This window comes from Sander vitreus, chromosome 14 (genome assembly GCF_031162955.1).
Source record: "Sander vitreus isolate 19-12246 chromosome 14, sanVit1, whole genome shotgun sequence".
NCBI lineage: Eukaryota > Metazoa > Chordata > Actinopteri > Perciformes > Percidae > Sander > Sander vitreus.
In genome coordinates, this window is record NC_135868.1 from 19,081,058 (window position 1) to 19,104,453 (window position 23,396).

At 42.1% G+C, this 23,396-nt stretch overlaps 1 protein-coding gene across 1 annotated transcript; it reads right to left on the minus strand.

The window, feature by feature from the left end:
• Nucleotides 1-748: 748 nt before the first annotated feature.
• hibadha (3-hydroxyisobutyrate dehydrogenase a) lies at nt 749-22,779 on the minus strand. Its single transcript, XM_078268169.1, has 8 exons — nt 22,654-22,779; nt 20,626-20,786; nt 20,197-20,306; nt 19,890-20,011; nt 7,915-8,048; nt 6,534-6,610; nt 1,575-1,731; nt 749-1,002 (listed from the first exon to the last, which is right to left on the minus strand). Exons 1-8 carry the CDS (start codon nt 22,721-22,723, stop codon nt 844-846), a joined length of 990 nt encoding a protein of 329 aa, XP_078124295.1. The 5' UTR covers nt 22,724-22,779; the 3' UTR covers nt 749-843.
• Nucleotides 22,780-23,396: the final 617 nt, after the last annotated feature.

The following is a 23,396-nucleotide window of genomic DNA, read 5'->3' on the forward strand; positions in this document are numbered from 1 at the left end:
CATGCAGGAATATGGGCCTTTTTCTCCAGGAGAGAAAAGGTAGCCTAAACTCTCTTACACTGTCTCACTGAAATTTCCATCCCTATGTGAATCCTTGTGGCGCATTCAGACCAAGGCAGAGCGAATATTTGCATCGCTTTAATCACATCAGTTGGATGCGTTGGACTCGTGCTTTATGCCGATGTAGAGCTGTAGGCATACAAAAAAAAAAAACAACAACACTGATATAGGCTTTCGCGACACAGGGAAATGTGAATTTCTCACTCGAGTTGAAATATGGTGGCAAACGAGTCAATACTGTAGCTTTTCTTTTCTTTTCTCTTTCATTTAACAGGAACAGGTCTGAGTCATTTGGGTAACAGGCAATAAGCACACATCTGAAAATAAGCGTACTTAAACTTTTAACAATCATGCAGTTATTACTCATCAACCTGAAAAACCACATATTATTTGCACTAGTACATATAACCTGCAGTGCCTCATCCCACCTCTCATTTTCCACTCTGGCCTCTCAGACTGGGAAGAGAGTTGCTTTATTTCTCTAGATACTGATCTAAGGTCAGTTTTAGCATTTCCCCCATGCTGAGAGAGAGCTGTGAACTGAAAGTATGATTTAGCTAATGCTATGAGGGGACATGTGCCGACATACAGTATGTTAATTGGACCACAGATCTGTGCCTGAGGGCAAGGCCTTAGTCTCTCCTGAGCATAGGGGCACTGGGGTGTGTAGTTGTAGTGTGTGTACGTGTGTGTGTGTGTGTACGTGTGTGTGTGTGTGTGTGTGTGTGTGTGTGTGTGTGTGTGTGTATGGTAACATCACATTCAACTGTGCTCCCCCTCCATTCACTGTCCTTCCTCCTCGCGTAGGAATTGGAAGACGGATGAGAAGTCCTTGTTTGCGTAGCCGCGGGAGCACATGACTCGGAAGATCTGGTGGGCGAGAGAACCCAGAGGGATGGGGGTCTTAGTATTGGTGGCAGTGTTTTGAGCCAAACCAAGATCCTAGAAACAGAGACACAGAGATACAAAGTGTCAAGATAGGGACTAACATAACAATATATTTTTGTTTATCTAAAGGCTGATATATGTGACAGTAATAAAAAGTGTTTATCCTTATTCTATCAGATTTCGGTTTGGTGTGTGTGATAGAACTGCCCAGGCTTATGAATGAGCACACATTGCAAGTGTATTAATAGACACCCAGATGCACTAAATAATACACAGTGGCAGACTGACCCATACAGAAGAGCTAATGCAGTTAAAATGCAGTAAAATTAAGTGGCACACAATAAGTCACAGATGGGATGGTGAAGAGGAGAGTGTATCACACAGAGACAAAAGAACAGTTAAAAAGTGAGACAAAGTCAATTACAGGGCTAAGAGGCTGACAAAATAAAGACTAAAAAGAAAAGGAAACAGGAGTAGTAATAGCTGAAACCTTTAGTCGATCAGCAGAAAATTAAATGGCAACAACTTTGATAAATGATTAAATATTTAGGTCATTTATCCTGGGGGAAAATGCTAAACATTAATAATTAAAAAGAGGGACACAAACACAGGGTGGCAGGTTGTACCTTGGCCATTAGTGTGGTTCCAAAGCCACCCTGGTAGTTGTTGGCAGAGGGGACTCCCTCCATGACGCCGGGGACTGGATTGTACGTGTCACTGGACCAGCAACGACCTGAGGACATGTTGAGGACTTTTGCCAGCAGCTTGGGATCCAAACCCAGTCTGGGAAAAGGAGGAGAAAACAGAGATCAGTATGTCCCTCAGACATGGTAACAGGGAAATTCATGGGTTGATCATTATTAGCGTAAAACGGTCAAATTGGTTACATAAACCCTGCAACATTATCTGATTGAGACCCGAGTATTTCTTTCACACTAAATCTGCTGGTGAAAAGGTTCAGTGTGTCGGTCCATGTCTGAAGGATTAGGTTTACTGCCACACCGACGACTCAGTAGGAGCTGGCGAGATAGGTGAAAACTGCTGGTAGCGATAGAAAAGGAAGAGGAATTATGTTGAAGTAGTAAGAAAAAGAGACAAACGGGATGGGAGGGATAAGCCGATTATGGAACTCATTTTCAAAAAAGAGCAAACAACGAACATGGAAAAAGATGGGTGTGGGGCGGCTGGAGATTGTTGTGACCCTCACTGAACCTTATGCTAGACTGTGCACCATTCCTCAGTGTTAATGGCTGAAGGCTTTGTAATGCTGGCTAATGCAGTATTGATGTTTACCAGCACATCTATCCTTCATCATCCCTCTTTCATGAAAAAAGAAAGTGGAGGAGGAGGAGAAGTGGTTAAGCAGCACAGGGGAGCCATAAACCTCGCTGTCACGTATAGAGGTACGCTCTTACTTCTGCTGCCCCATTTTGCAACAACCCTCTTCCATAATGCAAGAGGACAAATCTCCAGGCTATGATAAGAATAAGCAAAAAGCAAAAAGACAGACAGAAGCAGGGATTGAAACAAAGTGCCAACCATTACAGAAGAGAGGGTGTAACTATAAAGTCTGTCGGTCTGTGTAGTGCAGCTTTTGTATATTAACGGTTTAAAGGCCAGTGTAAAGCGGACCACATCAAGCCCTGGCTGCCTCAGTTCACTGTTACTTACAGGCCTGTAACTCTATTCTGCTCTCAATATGACTATTAAACCATCATAGGTCCTTAAGGCCAGCAGCCTCCCTCCTTCCCTCCCTCCACCTGGCTCTCATTCTGCCATTACTACCACAGTTTTTATTAGCTGTCTACTAACTAATTAAGAATGCGAATTGCGTTTACACTCTCTCCATGTCTCTCCCTCCTCACTTACTGTTCATCTCTTTTGTGTCTGCACTTGTGTTTTTTTTTTTTAACAAACTCTTTTGGAAACGTGGGATAAGTGACTGTGCATGTATGTATGTATGTATGTGTGTGTGTGTGTGTGTGTGTGTGTGTGTGTGTGTGTGTGTGTGTGTGTGTGTGTGTGTGTTTGTGTAAACTTGTGTTTTAGCTTGCAATTTTTTAACTGCAGTCTAGCTCATGATGGCTTTTTCAGTTTATGTCTGAGAGCATCCCTTGCCATCCTGCTTTTCTTCTCCTCCGCCTCCTCTTCCCTGCTGACACCTCCCTGTCTGAGGACTCTGGGGGACATATGTTTGACATCGCACACAAACCCCCCATCTTTCCGCACACACACGCAGGCAGCCCCTCCCTGCGTTCTGGGTCAGCAGCTGAAAAGGTTACTGGCTGAGCTACAATAAAGCGCGTCCGAGCGCGCAGATCGTTTGTTATAGCGACCAGAGACGCTGACGGGGAGCTGTTGTCCTCGGTTAACGATAAATCAATGAAGTTCCCCTCCTGCTCCCATCACACACACACAGACACACACAACCACGCACACACACAGCTGTGGTTATTAGCTGACGCAGTGGTGTTGTTCCTCGCCTGCGGTAATTTGCGTGGAGAAGAGGACATGTCACGCTTTAACAAGATTGACATGGATAAACACACAAAGACACAAACGGTGAAACAAACGTGTTGCTGTGTGATGCCGCTGCACATTAAAGAAATGTGAGAGTGAGAGGGATGGAGATGAAGATAGTAGGGGGGGGGTGTTTACATGCTAGGGAGCTTGAGCAGGTGGAGTTCATTTGCAGCGATGATATTAACTGTCTGTTTCATTGCGATTAGCTTCTCGTCCTCGTCTGATGCCACAGGAGAGGAAGCCCAACCCGTTCCCCATTTATTATTACATTAAAGAGCTAACGAGCACATATACACACATAAGCATTTACTATCCCATTTATAGAGGCCACAAGCGCGTTTATCACCCAACTTTAATCTTCATCGGAACATATGCTCACAATTCATTTAGGGGGGAGAGATGTGTGTGTGTGTGTCTGTGTTCATGTGCGTTGTGGCAAACCTATTTCTGTCTTTTAAAACAAAGGGTTGTGTCTTGTTATGCCTTTTGATTTGCCTGTTCTTATACAATGAATCAAGGAGCAAATATGTGTGTTCCTACTTATGACTGCAGGGCTGCGTGCATGAATGAGTGCAGGTACACAGGCAACCAAGGTGAACTGTAAGTTGTAAAAGACTCATATCCCTTCCTGGGCTAGTCGCCTCCCTTCTCTTCTTCCTCTCCTTTCATCTTTGTGTGCATCATTAAAATCACTGCAGCTTCTCACCCCCCTCCTCCACTGACTGGTTGGCTGCATGCAGAAATTACGGTAGGCAGAGGAAAAATGAAAGGATTAAAAGAAAAGAATAAAATGAGGAGGTACCGCAAATAGGGATGGAAAGGACGGCAGACGGGCAGGCTGTGTATGTGGGTTGGGGAGTGTGTGTATGCTCATAATTGTCATGCGTATTCCTTGCACTAAGACAACGTCACGCACTGTTGGAGACGGCCCGAGCTTCCATCTGAGATCAACAAATTAGCTCCACGAACAGTACTGTGAGTGTGTGTCTGCATGTACAGGTAAGGGGACGGACACACACACAAATTGAAGAAAGGGCAGCTCTATCAGGCCCAAGTCCAGCATGATAAAATGTTATTGCCGTTTTCCTGTAAATTGGATGTGAGTGTTCAGTCTCCTTTGTGTCAGACTATGTGTGTGTGTGTGTGTTTCTGTACACATACGCCTAAGAGAGTACACTCTCTGCATAAGAGGTTAGGCTGCAATGCAGCATGGGAGATTTACGGGTGTGGGCTCTCTCTAAACGATGACCGTCTTTGTCAAACCCTATAATGAAGACCCAGAGATTGGCCAGTAAGAAGGGAGGGGGACGCACGCACACACACACACAACTGAATATGGGTCAGTTTTTCATGTAAAAAAGAATTCACCTTTAAAGTGAAGGGATGCAGTAGTTAGTATTCTTATCATTTTTTATACGTTATACTGTAATAATGAGCCCAGTAGATGAGAAGCTGTTGAAGTTTGGTAGAAAAAGCTCTTCAGTGTCTGTGTAAATCTTTTTGTCCAAGTGTGTGTGCATCAGAGACAGTGTGGCAATGTGTAAATCTGTGTTGCTCCCTTAATGCCTCCATATTTCAGAGGCCTAGTGGGGGGATTTATGTGTGACTGCTCATGCCAATTTTCCTCCTCTGTCTCAGCACAGATAAATCAGCTGCACTAACACAGCTGCACTGTGAGAAGAGCAATTTGAGCATGCGCACACATGTGCACGCACACACTTTTGTTCCACTATCTTTGTGGGGACCCGTCATTGACATAATGCATTCCCTAGCCCCTTACCCTAACATTAACCATCACAACTAAATTCCTAACCTTAACCCTTACCCTCACCCTAACATAACCTAATTCTAATCCTAAAACCAAGTCTTAACCCTCAAACAGCCCTTTAACCTTGTGGGGTCCAGCAAACCACAGGTTTTTGGACCCCACAAATGTAGTAAAACACACACACACACACACACACACACACACACACACACACACACACACACACACACACACTTTGAGTTGCAAAACCCATAAAAACACATGATAGTAACACAGTAAACAGAGGAAACTGTCTATTATTGACAGGGGGTATGGATAAATAAAGTAGATAATAAATTCACACTTCTAAAAGGTGAAAAACAAATCTGATGACTCAGGTACATTTATTCATTTAAAAAGGAATAACTAATGTGTAAGCCTACTGGAACCCAACTTCCAAAAGAGGAAGATTCTGGAGGGAATCTGCACTATGATTTCACAACTGTCCAGCATTTTTGAATCCTGAGGTGAACCAGATATTTTAGGTCATATCAAAATGTTTAGGTTTAATTCAGAATACTTCATATCCCATCATTCTCAGCCTTTGTGCCATGATGAATGATGGGATTTCTAGGCGTTGTTCAGTGACAGGGTTGTGACAGGATACTGGTGAGAGCTCAATCAGCAGATGTAAATCAGAGTCTGTGGCGCCACCCCCTCATCCATCTCTCTCCAACAGAGGCGGCGCTGACTTGGGGCTGGGCTGACCCCTTTGCACTTTCATAAACCAGTTTTCAAGTCCCCTCACACACACACACGATAACACTATCAAAGAATTACACATCACACTCAAATAAATACATTTTGGCCCATGCACAATAAACACCCCACACACACACACACACACACACACACACACACACACACACACACACACACACACACACACTCCCTCCTGTGGACTCAGGAGAAAAAGTCTGCTGCTCCACATCCCTCAACAAGAATAAAGGAACCCCACTGGATCTACTGAACAGCTGGATTTCACATGTAGCTACACCTCATTGGGCTCTGCATGTGAAAAACACGTTGTGATTACTAGCTCATAGTCAATTTAGGGGTTAGTTGGCATATGTTTAAGTTAGGTATATTCACTTTTTATAGCCCACTCACAGGTCTTCCTGTGTCTTTTCTGTTCTGTGCTCTACCAAACTACATCTACATTAACCTTGCCCATGTAAATCTAGTGTTCCATCCTTGCTTTTCCCTTTAGGATAATAGGTAGGAAGCAGCTTAGCGCAGCGTTGGCTGACAGTACCTGATGCCAAGGTTCATGGTCTCTGCGGTCCCTATCATTCCAATGGCCAGGAGCATGTTGTTGCAGATCTTAGCTGCCTAGAGAAGATAGACCAGAAAGCACAAAATGGACTTTTACTGAATATATACGATGAGGTTTGCAAGACAACATGTAATACAGAATGTAAATACATTTAAAGGTTCATCAGACATACTGTGTGAATATGCCTAAATAGGGTCTCCAAAGGAAGATTTTTAACTGGGACATTTTGCATTAACATTCATGGATTAGGTCCATTCAGACAAGGAGAAGTGATCCGGTGATTCGCCGCAGGGTTGTGCGGTGGTGGGAGTGTCACTCAAATGGCCCATTTGTGTGAGGTCCTATTTAAACCCCCAATGTGGCACAAATAGACTTTCACAATTATTGTTTTCCCTCATCAGATCATTTATAGATCTCAACGTTTCTGACTGCACTTCACTTTATTTCACGGAGAAAGAAATAAATCTCAGTTCAACATCCACCTACTGCCATTATAGACTATATTTTTACATTTTCCTTACTACAGTTTAAATTTGCCATTTTTTTTTTAACATGGAGTCAAATTTCTTGTATGTGTTCACATACTTGAAAACTGATTCTGATTTAAATTATGAACATAGTGTCTCATGCAAAAACAACTACAGCGTAGAGCCTTATGTGAAGCAGAATTTAAAGTCAAAGATCTTAGTACTTTGAGGTACATTACCATTAGCCATAGGAAGAGGTGGGTTTAATGGTCTCCTTGAAGATAAAACTCTTTGTTACTTCCACCAAGAAGTATATGTTTTCGGTTCGGTTTGTCCGTTTGTTTGTCTGTCAGCAGGATTATGGATAAACTACTGGCCCGATTTTCACGAAACCTGGTGGAAGGTCCAACAAAGAACCCAATCAACGTTGGAGCAGATACGAAACATAGGGCGGATCAATTAATTATTTTTCACTTTTGTTAACATTGCAAGATAGGGTGTTTGTGCTGCATTCATGTGGTTTCGGAATAATCACCCACTTCCCACTGGGAAAAGTCACACTGCGTTAACATTGTGAGATAGGGCATGCCTGTCCTAGTTTTTTTTATGTGGTTTGGTCACAATCAATTTCATGTTTTCCACTTTTTAGTAAAATGTTTGATTAGTTCGTCTGGATGGATGATTATAAAAAACTTGAGTTGTGTTTTTCTTTTAATGAAGGCACTAATTATGGACGTGCATATAAGTGTATTATATAGTATGTTTGGGTACATACATAATGTGTTAAAGTTACTGAAATGAGAAAAATGTTGTGTATGTGAGTGAAGATGCAGTTTACGGCATGTGCTTTGTGTGTGTGCTTTGTGTGTGTGTGTGCATACGTGGGTCTATACCTGTCCAGTGCCAACCTGTCCACAGTAGATAGCATTGGCTCCCATGCAGGTGAGCAGCTCCTGCGCAGCGTTGTATTCCTCCTTCACTCCACCTACCATGAAGGTCAGTTTGGCCATACTGGCAGCCCCGACACCTAAACACACAACGCATGTTTAAACACAGTGTTGAGGTTGACTTGAGAGGAACACTTGCTGTGCTTGATAGTATAGTACACACATTCAACTTATCAATCCCCAGTCTCCAAAATAGTCCAACCCAGACCCGTGGACCTGGGATACACTTCAAACTTCATACAAGGTTGAAGACAGTTACATTTTTACAAAACTAAAAAGGTGCGGACAAATCATATGGTAATTAGGCAAAAGTAAATAGGTGTATCCAACTAAAATATATGGATTTGCCACACAAAAGAACATCATATATATACCACTTGACTGTTTCAACACTACCAACTGTGTCTAAAAGGTCAGCTGTGTACTTTTCTGTTATTGTGTGTATGTGAGACTCATAGTGGGACAGGCGTGTTAAGTAGTGGTGCACCAGAGGGACAGAGGTATCTTTAAAAGCCGATTGTTGCCATCATCCTCTGCACAACCCTCGTGGGAGCCCTTGCCTTTTGTCCTGTCACCCTTACTCTTTCTGTCACTCTCACACTCTCTCACACACACACACACACACACACACACACACACACACACACACACAGCTGTGCCTGAGGCCAGCCTCCCTCATGGGGGTATCAGTGACCCTCATGGGGGTATCAGTGACAGGCGTGAGGGGTAATTAACTTTACACTTTATCATGTTCAATTAGGCATCCCTCCCCATGCCTGATGGCTTAAGGAGCGTGCCATGTTGTGGGAGGCAACCTTACCCCACCTCACCCACTCCACCGGGTCCTTAATGCAGAAGTAACCCCTTTTCAGAGTGGGTTGGACCCAGCAGGCCTGAGTCTCCTCTGCAATGACAGTGTCCCCTTATAAGCTTTTTTTTGAATAGCCCCAAACATTAACATAATTAAATCAGGTATAGCAATACTGAATTCACACACTCACACTACTAAATATGCTGATCTCACACAAAATTCTTAGAAAAGTACTGTAGAAAAAAAATGTGAACATGCTTGCAAAATTAAGGACTTTCTTAGTTCTCTGAAAAAAGGAAAGGAAGCAAAAGATGGGAAGGGAGAAAGTTCAAATGTCTCTTTAGGGTGTCGTCTGGCTCTAATGAAAGGTCTCTTAATAGTGAAAGCCTAATAATGTCAGTGTTAATAATTAAAAGGGAATTACTAGGGACAAAACAGCTGAAATGACATTATCAGCAGCAGAGGGAGGGAGGGAAGGAGGGAGGGAGGGAGGGAGGGAAAAGAAGAGAAGAGAAGGAGACTTGCTGTATATTTCCATGACCCATAAACATAAACATACATCTCTTTTTTCCCTCCCCCTTCTTTAATTGGCTGTTCTGTTGTCAAGTGTATGATGCCACTACACTGTATATGTGTGTTGTGTGAGTGTCAGTGCTGAGCTGTCAGCAGGTCATTAGGGCCACATAATGAAGTCCAAAGCCCACGCTGCGGCAGCTGCCTATGGACCACGGCAAACACACGCTCAACATAAGGCCGCCACACACACCAATCATACACACATATGGTTCACAGTGCATTAACATGATAGATTTTTAGCCTTTCTTGTTACTTTATGTTGTCTTTTTTAATCTCATTTATACATCTGACTTAACCTATTTGAATCTAGTTTAGTTTAATATGATTTAAGTTTGTTGTTCATGTACTGTATAATATACAGAGCTGAAGAAGTCATAGAGCTTTTGACAATGCTATCATTAAAATTAGGAGAGAAGGAATGTATAAATAATAACAACTAAATTAGAGTTTTCTTTAATTAGAAGGTAGTTGTAAAAGTTCAACTTGTCATATCACTTACATTTCATTTACTAGTTTTCATCTTCAGGCTGAGCTTCTCTATCACACACACACACACACACACACACACACACACACACACACACACACACACACACACACACACACAAAGAGCAGTGTGACAACAGTGCTGGTTCATTAGTGGAGATCACTGTTCACGGACTAAAGAGGAGATTATTGACATCACAGTCAACATGCTGATCAATTATTCTCACTAAGGAGAGAAAGAAGGAGAGGGAGGAAGAAGGTAAAGAGAGCAAGACAGAGAAAGAGTGAAGAAGAGACGACAGCAGAGAAGGAAAACGATCTTTCTCTTCCTACCTCCCAGCATCCCCCACAACTCTCCCTCCCTCAAATTAACTAATCACCCATAATAAGCTCTTATGATCTGTAGTGGATTTCTATAGGCAGTGACACCGGGATGATGGAAGATCCTTGTTGGTGGAAGAATAAGACATAATTAGCATAACAATGTGTGTGTGTGTGTGTGTGTGTGTGTGTGTGTGTGTGTGTGTGTGTCAGTGAATCTGTTTATTGTGCATGGGCCAAAATGTATTTATTTGAGTGTGATGTGTAATTCTTTGATAGTGTTATCGTGTGTGTGAGGGGACATCCCGTTCTCGGACTGGTCCTGTCAGAGACGGATTAAAGAGGAATCCTAATGAGGCTTCCTGAGCGCCGGGCCCGCCGGCTCATCCATCCCTGCGGGAGTGACAGTCGTGGATCGTTAGCACTGCACAACTACACAACGCCCCCTAGGGGGGGAGGCAAGGTGTGTGTGTGTGTGTGTGTGTGTGTGTGTGTGTGTGTGTGTGTGTGCGTGTGTGCGTGTGTAAGGGGTGGGGGGCATCTATGATAGAAGATACAGGGCTGAGAGAGAGTAGAGAAAGGATGTAAATACTAAGAAGACTTCAAGGAGTGAAGTAATGTTATAATACCACACCAAACACTACTTAATACATTTAATTATCCCAGAGTACCAAAAACTGCACATACTGCCACCTCTTTTGGGAGAAAAAAAACAGTAGATTCAGAATGAAGACGAAAGTGTCACTCTCATGTCTAGCAAGCGGTTCTTTCTTGGGAAATAAATAATTCCCTTGGGAAAGAACCACCTCTCCTCAGTCATTTTCTCTCATTCAGCTCCAAGGGACAAGTTTTGGTTGGTAGAGCAGTGGGTGCCCAACTCCTCACCCCCAAATCACCCAATGCAAATATTCTCAGAGCATGCTGAAGCTGGCTGGACTGTTAATGAGCCACTCTGTGGCTTTTACTGTGTTGAGTGAAAGGGTTAGGAGAATGAAAGTGGCTCCAACAACATCTATGATGTACTGTATGGAGAGGCACTGCACAGTGTGTATATCTCTGTCTGTGAGCATGCATCTGTAGTTGTGTGTGGCTCATGCAAGTTAACTTCCATTCAATTACAGACACATGTATATATCCTTCATCTGATCTCCTCTATTAACAAGATTCAAGTTAATAAGCAGGCAATCAAGCACTATTAGGACAGATGCTTGACAGCAGGCTTTGATGACAGGCATCAACTGTGAACATTAAGAGGGTGAATCTGGTTGTGTGAAGGCAAAGGAAGATCAGAGAAAACGACTTTGGTTTGGCCTGTTTGTAGTGAACGCTCAATTCATTAGCACTTCTTTCATTACACACAAAAGAATCAACCATAGCAATTCATGACAGCCTTATAACCTTTTAAACTTGGGCTCTTTTGAAGTGGTGTGTGTATGTACAAAGTAAGTGAGAATGTCTGTGTACACATGCAAGCAGTATCAGTTTGTGGGTTCCTGTGTGTGTGTGTGTGTGTGCGCGCACCAGGGACAGGTGCAGATCCCAGAGCTTGCCGCCAATAAGACGTCAGTTGGAGCTTCTGAGGCCGTGTCTCGGAGTTACGAGCCGCATCTAAACCAGTAGGCACTTTTTATTGGTGGTGGGTTTAAATTAAACTACATTTGTGAATATGAGGCTACGCAAACAACACAGACAGACACACACGAAAAGGGATGTTCCCAGAGTTTGGTAATGAATGACGCATTTGACAACGAGCCACAACCCTGCTTTTTCCCAGTATACAGAAAAACACTTAGAGCAAAAACAACACCTATAATATCATTAGATCTCTTCCAAACACCTCATTTCCTAAAATGATGATGATGCAACTGTTTTTACTTCGAGAACGCCGGGAGAGATTTAGGGAGACGCCTGATTTCATGTCACATCTTCAAGTGCAAATGTAGTTGGTGTAAACAAACTCTGGCTTTGGCAATATACTACATTGTTTGCTACTAAGTTTTTAACTATATGCACATGTTAAGTTTTGGCTCAACTGACAGTCCTCTTTAATTCAGACTGAAAAAAGCCTTCACACTTAATAGTGTAACAGCCTTGAGTCAATGGGAGTTGACTACTTGCAGTGTAAGCCAGTGGGGGTAGGATGTTTACAGGCCAACAACGCAGCCTCATGTGGTCCACCATTATAATTACACCCCAGGGCAGATCTTTTTCTCAAACAAATTAAAAACCCAAACAGACCCTGTAAAAAACATAGCGGATATCAAGTAAATACGTGAAACGATACGAGGGTGCACGTTAACCAAAATCGCTCACACACATGAACATTTTTCTTTTTAAATCAGCACTTTCAACAGTTTTCCAACTTTGCTAATGCTCCTCTGTAATGTTAAAAACAGACTCTTTATCAGCTCCAGTTAACGAGCACAGAGCCATGAGAACTGACTTCTGCACGGAAGCACTTCATGAGAACCTTGAGTGGAGAAAGTTTGCGTTTTGAAAAAAAAAAAAGGGAAGACTTCATTCAGTTTAGAGCATTAACATAGTTTCTAGTATATGTTACTACAGCCTTAAGGGTTTAGTTTGCAATGCCTGTCCATTGACCACCAGGCCAGCCCTCATCATCATCATTATCATCATCAGTAACTGCTCTATCCCGTAGGGGAGCGGTAAGACAAGGTCCACTATCAATCCTTTCTCTGGCCCAATTAGACTCATCTAAGAAGAAGCAAGTTGATAATGATCCACAATTAGGCTGTTAGCAGGCAGGGACACAGACAAACACACACACACATCAGGTGCAGAAACTCCTTCATACAGACAGAATGCTAATTTGCTTTTAGGTGAGTGACATGTAGTATGACGTATGGGCTACATTTGACAGATTTTTGAATGGCTCATATACCATCTCACACACACACACACACACACACACACACACACACACACACACACACACACACACAGAGCAGATGACATACGGGCAGAGATGTGAGAGCCAGTCCCCAGCTGCTGTGGGTTTACCCCCATCTGGAGCATAGGCTAGAGTCCCCCATCACCACCCCTCCATCATCACCATCCCTGGTCACGTTACCGCCCTGCACCCTCCCTCCCACTGGCCCCCCTAAATCCCCCTAAGTCACCAGAACCCGTCAATGAGAGGCTTGTTATGCTAATCTAGTCTTTGGACCACTGACGCTCTCTAGTACTGGTAAGCCATCAACTTGACAGACTGCGACAGCATCACCCCCTGCCCATCCAACCTGATTCCTTAACTTAGTGTCAGAGAATCATCACTAACCTTCACTAAATGGCCTTCAGTGCCTGAGTGCTCTTCTGCTCCTTCCTCTCTGACAAGAAACAAAAATTACAATACGGTTAATACTAGGAGGTGCAACTATTAATTGATTAACCGATTAGCCAATTACGACCAACAATTTGACATTACCTCAGACTAAAGGAAATTGTGACAGACCTTTTATACTATTTGTAGTGTTTTAATCGTTAGCAGCAGCCCTGGTTAATACTTGTGATTAAGTTTGTATTGCAAGCAAAAATACTTTTTTGGAACCAAAATACTCCCTTTGAAAAAATGTCTGTTTGCCATAATAATTTATGTCTGACATGGTTTTTCTACAAAAAGTTCAACTACCTTGTAACAGAGATGGGGACTCGAGTCTGAGACTCAGACTTGAAACGTATCAGCATGTCCCCTGCCCTTTGCCATAATGTACAACGTAACTCATGCGTTATGCCTTATGTGCGCGCACTCACAAATACAAATACATTGACGATGGCGACACCAAGTCCTCCCAGAGTTGTGCCTTTTGTTATTAGTTTTGCTTTCAATAACTAAGTAAACAGTGGCAGTAAGCCAACAGCTACATGCAAGGTGTGTGGCACCAAGATAAATGATGCCGGATCAACAACGTCAAACTTCATCAGGCATCTCAAAACGCACCCAGATAGGTCAGTCACACACGCTAAGAAAGTGAAACGTTACATTTAGCATATATCGTCACAGGTAACAAGCTAACCATCGCAAAGTATTGTGCTAATGCTGGGAACAGGCACACTGTATATTTATAGTTAGTAGTTGCTGAGGCTCAGACATCCATGGCGCACAGGAGGCAGGACGCACAGATCCATCTCCCCAGGAACAAACGCTGTGCCAGATGGGTAAATTCATGTGATGTGTAAATGATCCCGTGGATGATTTGTAGGCTATTAAGTGAACAAGGTGTACCCGGTCCACCAAACACTGGGCCGTCTTGACTGTCTTAATTCTGCACATATTTATGTTACTGTAGTCCTATTTACTATTTCATTATTTCATCCATGCGTGGCGCAGCGGATCCATGTGCACTGTCACCTGCCGTGGAGACGCTGGCCTCACTAACCTCTCCTCCTCTGAGTCGGGTCTCCCTCGCGCTGGACTCAGTTTCATTGAGCATACTAACTAACTGTGAAAATAAATAAATTGCATTAGATCAGTGAGTTCAAACTGCTTATTGTGTGTAATTTGGACTGACACTGAGATGCATGTTGTTCTGTAACTGGTGTGGCGCTGCCACTATTCTCTTGATTTCCACTTCAACATTAGATTTTTTTGAGTGAAAGAGACGTTACATTTAGCATATATCATCACATCCATATGATGTGACAGCTTTAGGTTAATATTTCACCAGGTCAGAGGGCTAGAGGGATGTGTTAAGTAGACACCATAAAGTTATCCTACAACTGATTTTAATACTGTACTGTATGGATGGTAGCTACAGGACATGCTTTGAATTCATAAGATTTAACAATACAGTGTTAGGGACAGATCAGATGGCCAGAGACTTGAGACTTGACTTGGACTCGTGGCAAAAGACTTGAGACTTGACTTGAACTTGGCCCTCAAAGACTTGAGACTTGACTTGGACTCAAGCTCAAAGACTTGAGACTCGACTTGGACTTCCAAAAAATGACTTGTGAACATCTCTGCCTTGTAATAAACTCTTAAAATAACATCTGTTCCTCTCATTGAAAGATCCAGAATACTCAAATATTGTTGATTTCACTGGACACAAGATGCATCCTACGTCACTGAAAAGTCCATTCTCAGTGTCATGCGCTGGAGGGTTCACCTTTACACATGACACTTGTGTAAGTCACATACTGGACCTCGATTGGCTTCCAAACTAGTTGTGATTATGTCACAAAATTCTGCTCATATGTCCATGTCTTTTAAGGTGTTATTTAAGGTGAGCACATAGAAACTTTATACCTGTAGCAGATAAATGTAAAAACAGGCTTCTAGTGTTAAACTCTGCACATACTGTACATCATTATGTACAGTAAAGCTCAAACAGCCAATTGAAGTAACAGTGAGAAAAATAATTTGTTTTATTTGAGTGGAGGGGGACTTTAAGAATCAGAGTTCATGCTTTATCTAAAAAAAAATAGTTTTTAAGGTGGTAGAAAGAGTCTATATCAGTCAGCAGAGAAGTGGATTGGCAGCATTGACAGACGAACAAACCGGTGCCAGCACTGGTTTGAACAAGCTCCTGCAGGCTGGAGGATGACGTTCAAACTGTCGGCAAATGACACACTGCAACGCTCAGGCTTCAGTTGATGTGGTATGGATATCATTAGAGTGGTGTTGAGACTCATCCTAAAGAGGTAGTTAGCTGAGGGTTATAAGACCTCGCAAACAAGCAACATTAGCCTGAGTGCCCACGGTCCCACAACAGCTCCTTCTTGCTTCCATTTGCACCGATAGCTGACTTTCCCAGCGCTGGGAAAAACACAATGAAAGGGTTTTTTTAGGGCCTTTTTTAAGCCATCGTCAGTTAGCAATGTGGCAGCCCACCATGGGCACACAGACACAAACACAGGCATTCTGGGTAATTACTGCTAACGACCCCGCCGCTTGTTAGCCAGACCTCCTATTTTTGCCATCGCTGTGCCAACACCCTGGGCCTGTGACATCAGAACTTGTTTTGTTGTGGGTCAACTTTGCATGCGGACGTTTTTAATGACACTAGACAGTGGTAGAAATGTGTGTTCAAGCACATGTTAGCATGCCTAACGAACCATTGTCTGTGTCTGTGCAGGAAAGTGTTTGCACAGAGATTTCAACTGTGTGTGTGTGTGTGTGTACTAGGACACCACAAGGGTCATGCAGGGCTAAAGCCAAGACACTGGTCAATGTGCAAGAATGAAAGTCAGCAAGATGCCCATGAGAAGAAAGTGAGTTTCTTTTTAAAAAAGGGTTATGACTCCGCTATTTAGATCCCACAGTTGACTGCCAAACCTCTAGTGACGCACAAAACACACACACACACACACACACACACACACACACACACACACACACTTCTGTGTAAAATACGCCACCTCACACGAAAGGATTAATTTTATCTCTGAAGAAAAATCTAAATCAAAAACAAGAACAAATGCAGAAACCACAAAAAGAGATCACTGCATTTCAGTGCTGAGTGTATTGTTATCCATACTGAACAACATACATTTTGATCGGATATCGCCTTTATTTAAGGCAATTTAATCAAGTGTATCCAACATATATAATAAATTATATTAATAAAATATAATTTTGATAAAATGCTATATTTTTGTGCATCTCTGGGATCTGTCTAGGACAATGCCAGCTGCTTTTTTAAAACTAAAATTAAGTATTGAAATATTTTCTATTTAGCTTGACGTTATATTGTGTTTCATTTGTGGACATATATTAACAAATTATTAAGAGTACATTTGACACACACACACACACACACACACACACACACACACACACACACACACACACACACACACACACACACACACACACACACACACACACACACACACACACACACACACACACACACACACACACACACACACACACACACACACACACACACACACACACACTTTGGGTAGGGTGCCATCTCCTGGTTGGAACAGAGCATGTAACCTCATATCCCACCCAGAGATGTGGAAAGTGGGGATGGGGGTTTACAGGTCACAGTGGCCACATGCTGAAACCCTCTTCATAACCTGTATGTCTCTAGTCTATGGCCTCCACAGGTTCAGCCAGGCTTATCAGGGTCATACCATCACCAGCAACTACCAATCCCTATAGCTCAAAGTGGGGCTGAATGTCCGAGTGTGTGTGTGTTTTAGGGCAGCAACTAACCATTTCTTTTCTTAGCAATCAATCAACTTTTTTAGATTCATTGTTTTGTCTATGAAATGTCAGAAAATTAACATAAATTAACTAAAGAACTTGTTTTGTCAGACCAACAGTCCAAACCCCAAAGATTTGCCATTTCCAATAATATAAAACAGAGAAAATCCTTACATTTCAGAGGCTAGAGCTAGTGAATGTTTGGTATTTTTGCTTTATAAATGACTTACATTAATTATCATAATATAACCGATTCTCAAAATTGCCTTTTTTACTGAAATGTTTCTGCTTTTGTGCACTAAACTAGCTGTATGCCCTTATGAATATGACTTATGGATGTCTCGTGACGACACTGGGTGGGCGGGTACATGCAGCATGTGTGCGACAAAAGAGTGTCTGCAGAGCTAGCTGCAGAGGCAGCAAGTAAATCATTGGTCATCTCAGACTAGTAAAAGAGGTTTAGTTAAGTGACAGGAGAGGAAGAACCTTCACAGAGGACTACACACACAAACTGTGCACTGTCTGTAGTATGTAAACAGTGTCTGTGTTAACTGGGAGGGTAACAGGCTCAAGGCTCTGATCTCGCTGACTGCAGACGCCAGCTGGTAAACATGCCAGTGTGGGCCAAGTCTGTGTTTGTATGGCCGATGGCGGGGGCAAGAGTGTGCATTGTGCATGAATTAAAGATTGTGTAATAAAAAACAAATAGAGTTTAATCAGAGTTATTAGTGAGATGTGCTGGAGTGTTAGGATGTAGCATACTTTAACTGCATACCTGAATGAAAATAAACGTGTGTGTGTGTGTGTGTGTGTGTGTGTGTGTGTGTGTGTGTGTGTGCGTGCGTGTGTGTGAAAGAGAGGGAGATGGACAGTTTTACTGCAATGTGTCTCCTTCATGTCTTATCTCCCTCCTCTCCTCTCCTGCACTCCATGTGAGGACAGATTCTCTCCTCTTTATGACTCTTTATCTGACATGAAAGGCACTAACATGGGATACCCGCCATTACGGCTCCATCAACATGAAAAGCTCTGACACGGGATTCTCCACTGCTGCTCAGCCCATTAAGAACGACTGGTGATCCTGTGCTCTGTCAAGCAGCCGTCAAAAGCAGACAGCACCACATAATGAGGACTTAAAACCTTAACCTTGCCTTCAAGACCCCTGGTCAAAAGCAGCAATAAAACCTCAACAGGGCACCTACTGGCTGGCCTGCTCAATAATTACAACCCATGTCCTAGCACTAACCCAAAAGGTCCCATAGTTTAGATATACAAAAGAGTGTAAGATGTAATCAGAAGTAAGGCTGAGGGGTCAGAAGCCTAACACTATGATTGGTATTCTCAAATGAACAAACTAGCAGTTTGATTCTGCTTGGAATACTGCCACCTACACCTATACTCACAATCCCTTTATATAATGTCTGACCAGTGATAATGGTCTTGAAGAGAGAAATGAAGCCTGCGATACCTTCAGACGTAGCTTGCATTAGCAAAGCGATCAAATTACAATGCTCGAGCTACACAGAATCATAAAATCAATTAGAAAAATGAACTCACTAGAGTGCAGATCTCCGTGTGTCTTCCTCTCCCCATCCAAACAAAAAAAGAGTTGAATCTCACTTAATTGTCCCTCCCGTTAGAGCCCTGCGCGGACTGTTTTCTTAATCCCGCAAACATTCTGATCTTGCATAGATGTCCGTTTTTGACAAAGGCCAAAATGTGGCCTGCAAAAGACTAGGAACTGTAAGGCTTGTTTTTAGCCTAGCGGATTGCCAGAAATGCCTTTTGCTTTGTCACTAGAGGTGTTGAAATTAATCAAATAATCGATGCATCGAATCATGGCCATGGACGATGCTGCATCGATAATCGACCGGGCCATAATCGATTATTTCTGTTTACAATTTAATGTAGGCCTAACAACATTTCTGTTTACATATTCTGTTATGTTTTGCACATTCAGGAAGTGTCATGTGCTCAGTGCTGTATGCCAATTTATTTTTGAAGCTTGAAAAGCTATGAATTAAATATCCTATATGGCTTTAATAGAAAAATGTATTTGACGCATCGTGATGCATCGAGATATCGAATCAAAGACATGATAATAGTAATCGAATCGGGAGATCAGTGAAGATTCACACCTCTATTTGTCACTGAAGCAGTTGTTGATCACTTGCGGCCCCAACTGACCGGTTAAGAAGAGTGAGGAGAATACATCCACGGTAAGGAGTCAGCAAATCAATGACAGCATAAAACACTCAATAAGATAGGTTTTTCGAAGATTTTGTGAATCACCGCAACCACGAGAAGTCCTTGATCATACAAACATACATTTGCACAAGAAATATTAGGCGGATGGGTTCAGTACTAAGAGAGATTAGCAGCGGACAGATCGAGGAATACACACACACACACAACCAAACGCATGATCGGCTTACGCCTGGAAGGAGACAAATATGCAGAGATGGAATTTGCAGATGTAAAGTGTTTGAAAACAAGAACAGCAAATCAAAAAGGTTCACAAGCTTACTAATTTGTTGAGTGACACATTACCTCCTGAGACTGGAGCATCCATAAACACTGCACCCATCTTCTCTGCTGCGACTGCCATCTCTCTTGAGACGGCAGGGTCGATGGTGGAGGAGTCAATCAACAGTGTTCCCTTCTTCACCTTTCTAAAGAGGGCAAGACAAAAATCATTAACACTTCATATACAGTGCATAACATAAGTTGTGTCTGGCCAAGCCTTTCTTTCCGTTTGTATATTAAAACACGCTGCAGATGGGCTGTTTCTTCGTTATAGTTTTTAAAAAGGTGCATGAATGTCACAAACAGAGCCTGTGATATTAGGTTAGCTTACTTGAGAATGCCATTTGGACCTGTGTATACTTCAATGACGTTGGGACTGGAGGGTAGCATTGTGAGGATGCGGTCTGCTTTCTCCGCCACCTCTGCTGGAGAGTCTACTACCTGAATATTGGAGTCATCATTGCACAATATCATCATGTCATCAACACAAAATAAACCTCTTCATGAACAAATGGGATGTGATTTAGCTCTGATTTATGACAACCTGTTGGCTCAGGAGCATATATTCATTTAGTAGCTGTTGTTCTAAATCAACTGCAGTCAATTTCAATCAATAGGTGGTAAAAGCTTGCAAATACTCATCAATATGCAGTTCTTGGCCGACTCGGCCTGATAAATGTTGTGAATTTTTTTTTAATGTTACATATGCAATGCTTTCTATTAAATGTTCAAATGTCCATATGTGATGTGTGAGTGTTACCTGGGCACCAATATCCTGCAGCTCCTTGCAAGACTCAGGGAAGACATCAGTGGCAATAACGGGATAACCGTTTTTTAACAGGTTTTTGGCCATGGGACTGCCCATGTTTCCCAGACCAACAAACCCCACTGGTGTTTTTGAGGCCATTGATCGCATTGAAACTGAGGGAGGATTACAAAGATGCCATTAGAGGTGTGAGAAAAAAATGTGAGACTTGTTGTTTAGGTGAAGTCCAGAGCAGTATAAACAGATTACAATCCTCAATATCTTGACCAACAGCTCAGAGAGGCTGCCCACAGCAGTCACTTGTATCTAACATAATTTTTACATGTGATAGTGCAGTTGATTAGTTTGATTCTGCTTACCGAATAAAGGCAAGTCAAGTTTATTTGTATATCTCCATTAAAACACAGACAAATTCAAAGTGCTTTTAAATGACAGTTAAAAGCAACTGAAAAAACAGCTATCCTTAAATTTTCAAAAAGGAAATGTTCTAATTATAATCACTAACAACAGAGCAAGTCTTTCTGCTGTAACTTAAGAATAGCTTTTGGGCAGTCTGGCCAGGCTATTAAACACTGCTGGCTCAGCCAAGGTCCAGCCAGGTTAACAGATACTAAAGAGAGTGGAAACTCTGGCAGTGAACCAACCAGACTACAACCACAGGATTAGGCCTGGATAGTGTAGCCCAAACAGAAAGAAATGTGTCTGTTTCTGCTCTACAGTTCTTATTCAGTCCATTACAATTCTACATAGACTGGCTCCTCATGTATTGAGTTTTGAGTTTTGTTTGTAAACACAGTACCAAACGCTTACAGATCTACAAGGAGTGTAGCAAGAGGTGACTGCATTGTCCCGTTGAGGACAAACAGCTTTTTCAGTCAGCGCTGCTCGTGAATGGAACCTTATTCCAACTCACATTAGAAATTTTAAAACGTACGTTTCTTTTAAATTTAACTTAAAGAAGTGGCTAACAGGTAATCAGGACTGTCGACACTAAATCTTGCTGCTACTTTGTCTTTCCTGTCCTGCCTGTTTGTGCCACTTGTGCTATGCCTACGAAGTTGTCGGTTACATGGACTGAACGTTTAGCTTGTGTGTGTGTGTATGTGTGTGCTGGTATTGATGTTGGTAATGACAATTTGTTCTTGTTTATATGTTGATCTTGTCATTTTTTAAATTTTTACATTTATAGTAAATTTTACTTGTATTATTACTTGCTAATTCTGGCACATTTTACATTTTCATATGTATTATTAGTGTGCATTGTCCCTGTTAAATAAACCTGAAAATAAAAATAGCATACTTGGCTACTAGTTTATCTATTGATTACCCATCTATAAAAGTATCTATTTATTTTACTATAATAATAATAATAATAATAATAATAATAATAATCCAGTTAAAGTAGTTGCTAGCATGACTTTACAATGGACTTTGAAACTGGCTATACAGGACTGGGAAAGACCATGTCTACTTTGTAAAGGCAGTACCAGGGGGAGAGGGAAAGCACTGTATTTGGGCCTTTAGAGGAAGGTCCTTTGCAGAAATTATTCCTGTAGCCAAATTTAACCATTGAAATGCAATGCCAGGATACATTAAATAGATATAATAACGGTTCATAGCACAACTGTTGTTGTATTGAAGTACGTTAGCAACACCTAAAGCAGACTAACATAATCAGAACCCAGTGTAGATCTTACCTATCTAGAAGTCTGTTAAGATATCACTGCAAGTTCAAGTTTGCTGTTACTGGCCATTGCTTCACATTTCATTATGCTCATTCCATTACGCACATTGTCCTAACACTCTAGACTGAACACCGAACACAGCAGGTGACCAACTCAGAATTGTGCCCAGACTGTCACGCTTAACTAGCACGAGCAGTAAGTATTCATGCTTTCTTCAGATGGCTAACAAGCTAGCTAGCTAACAGGCTGGAGCAGAGCATGCTCCGCTTGCCTTTTCCTATCAACACACGGTGGGGAAACGGCACAAGGAAACAGACAACATAAGCGAATACGTTACCGAAAGCAAGGTCGACATGCTTATTCCACCTTAACAATACATTTCGCGACCCTCTAAACAACGCAGCCATGCTTCTCCCCTTGACCTCGGCGTACAGTGACAGCTGTCAAGCCAGGAAAGCCCAATTGAACTGTTATGATTGACTGTGATTTCCGCCAATCGCAGCACTCGATGAGTTTCCGCAGCCAATGGGAACGAGGCAAAGGCGGGATATCCTGTACTTTCACCCTTTAGCCGCTTCTCTGAGTACAAATCAATAGATTTAACAATTAATCAATTAGCTGTGCAATATGTCTTTTGTTTCGCAATGAATGGTACATAGTTAGTACACAGTACATACGATTGCAAATTATCTCTTATATTAAGATAAGATCATTCTTTATTAGTCCCACAACAGGGACATTTGCAGTGTTACAGCAAAGGGGACCGTGCAAAAACGAGAGGCATCAGTAACTATAATAATACAAATGTAAACAGTAAACAAATATAATAAGTAAACAGACTAAAGGGTTTAATACACCGTATACACAGTGCACTGATAAAATATTGATAATGATATTGCAAAGATAAGTCAACCTTAATATAGCACGAGTGTCAGGCTTGTGTTTGGAGCAGTGCTGATTATAAAGTGTGGTTTTATATATATTCCTGTTTACTGTTGTATTGTTGTAAGTCAGAAGGGATATAAGTATATGACGCAAGGAAAGAGAATTGATAGTTGATATTTGAGTTCTCTCCAGACG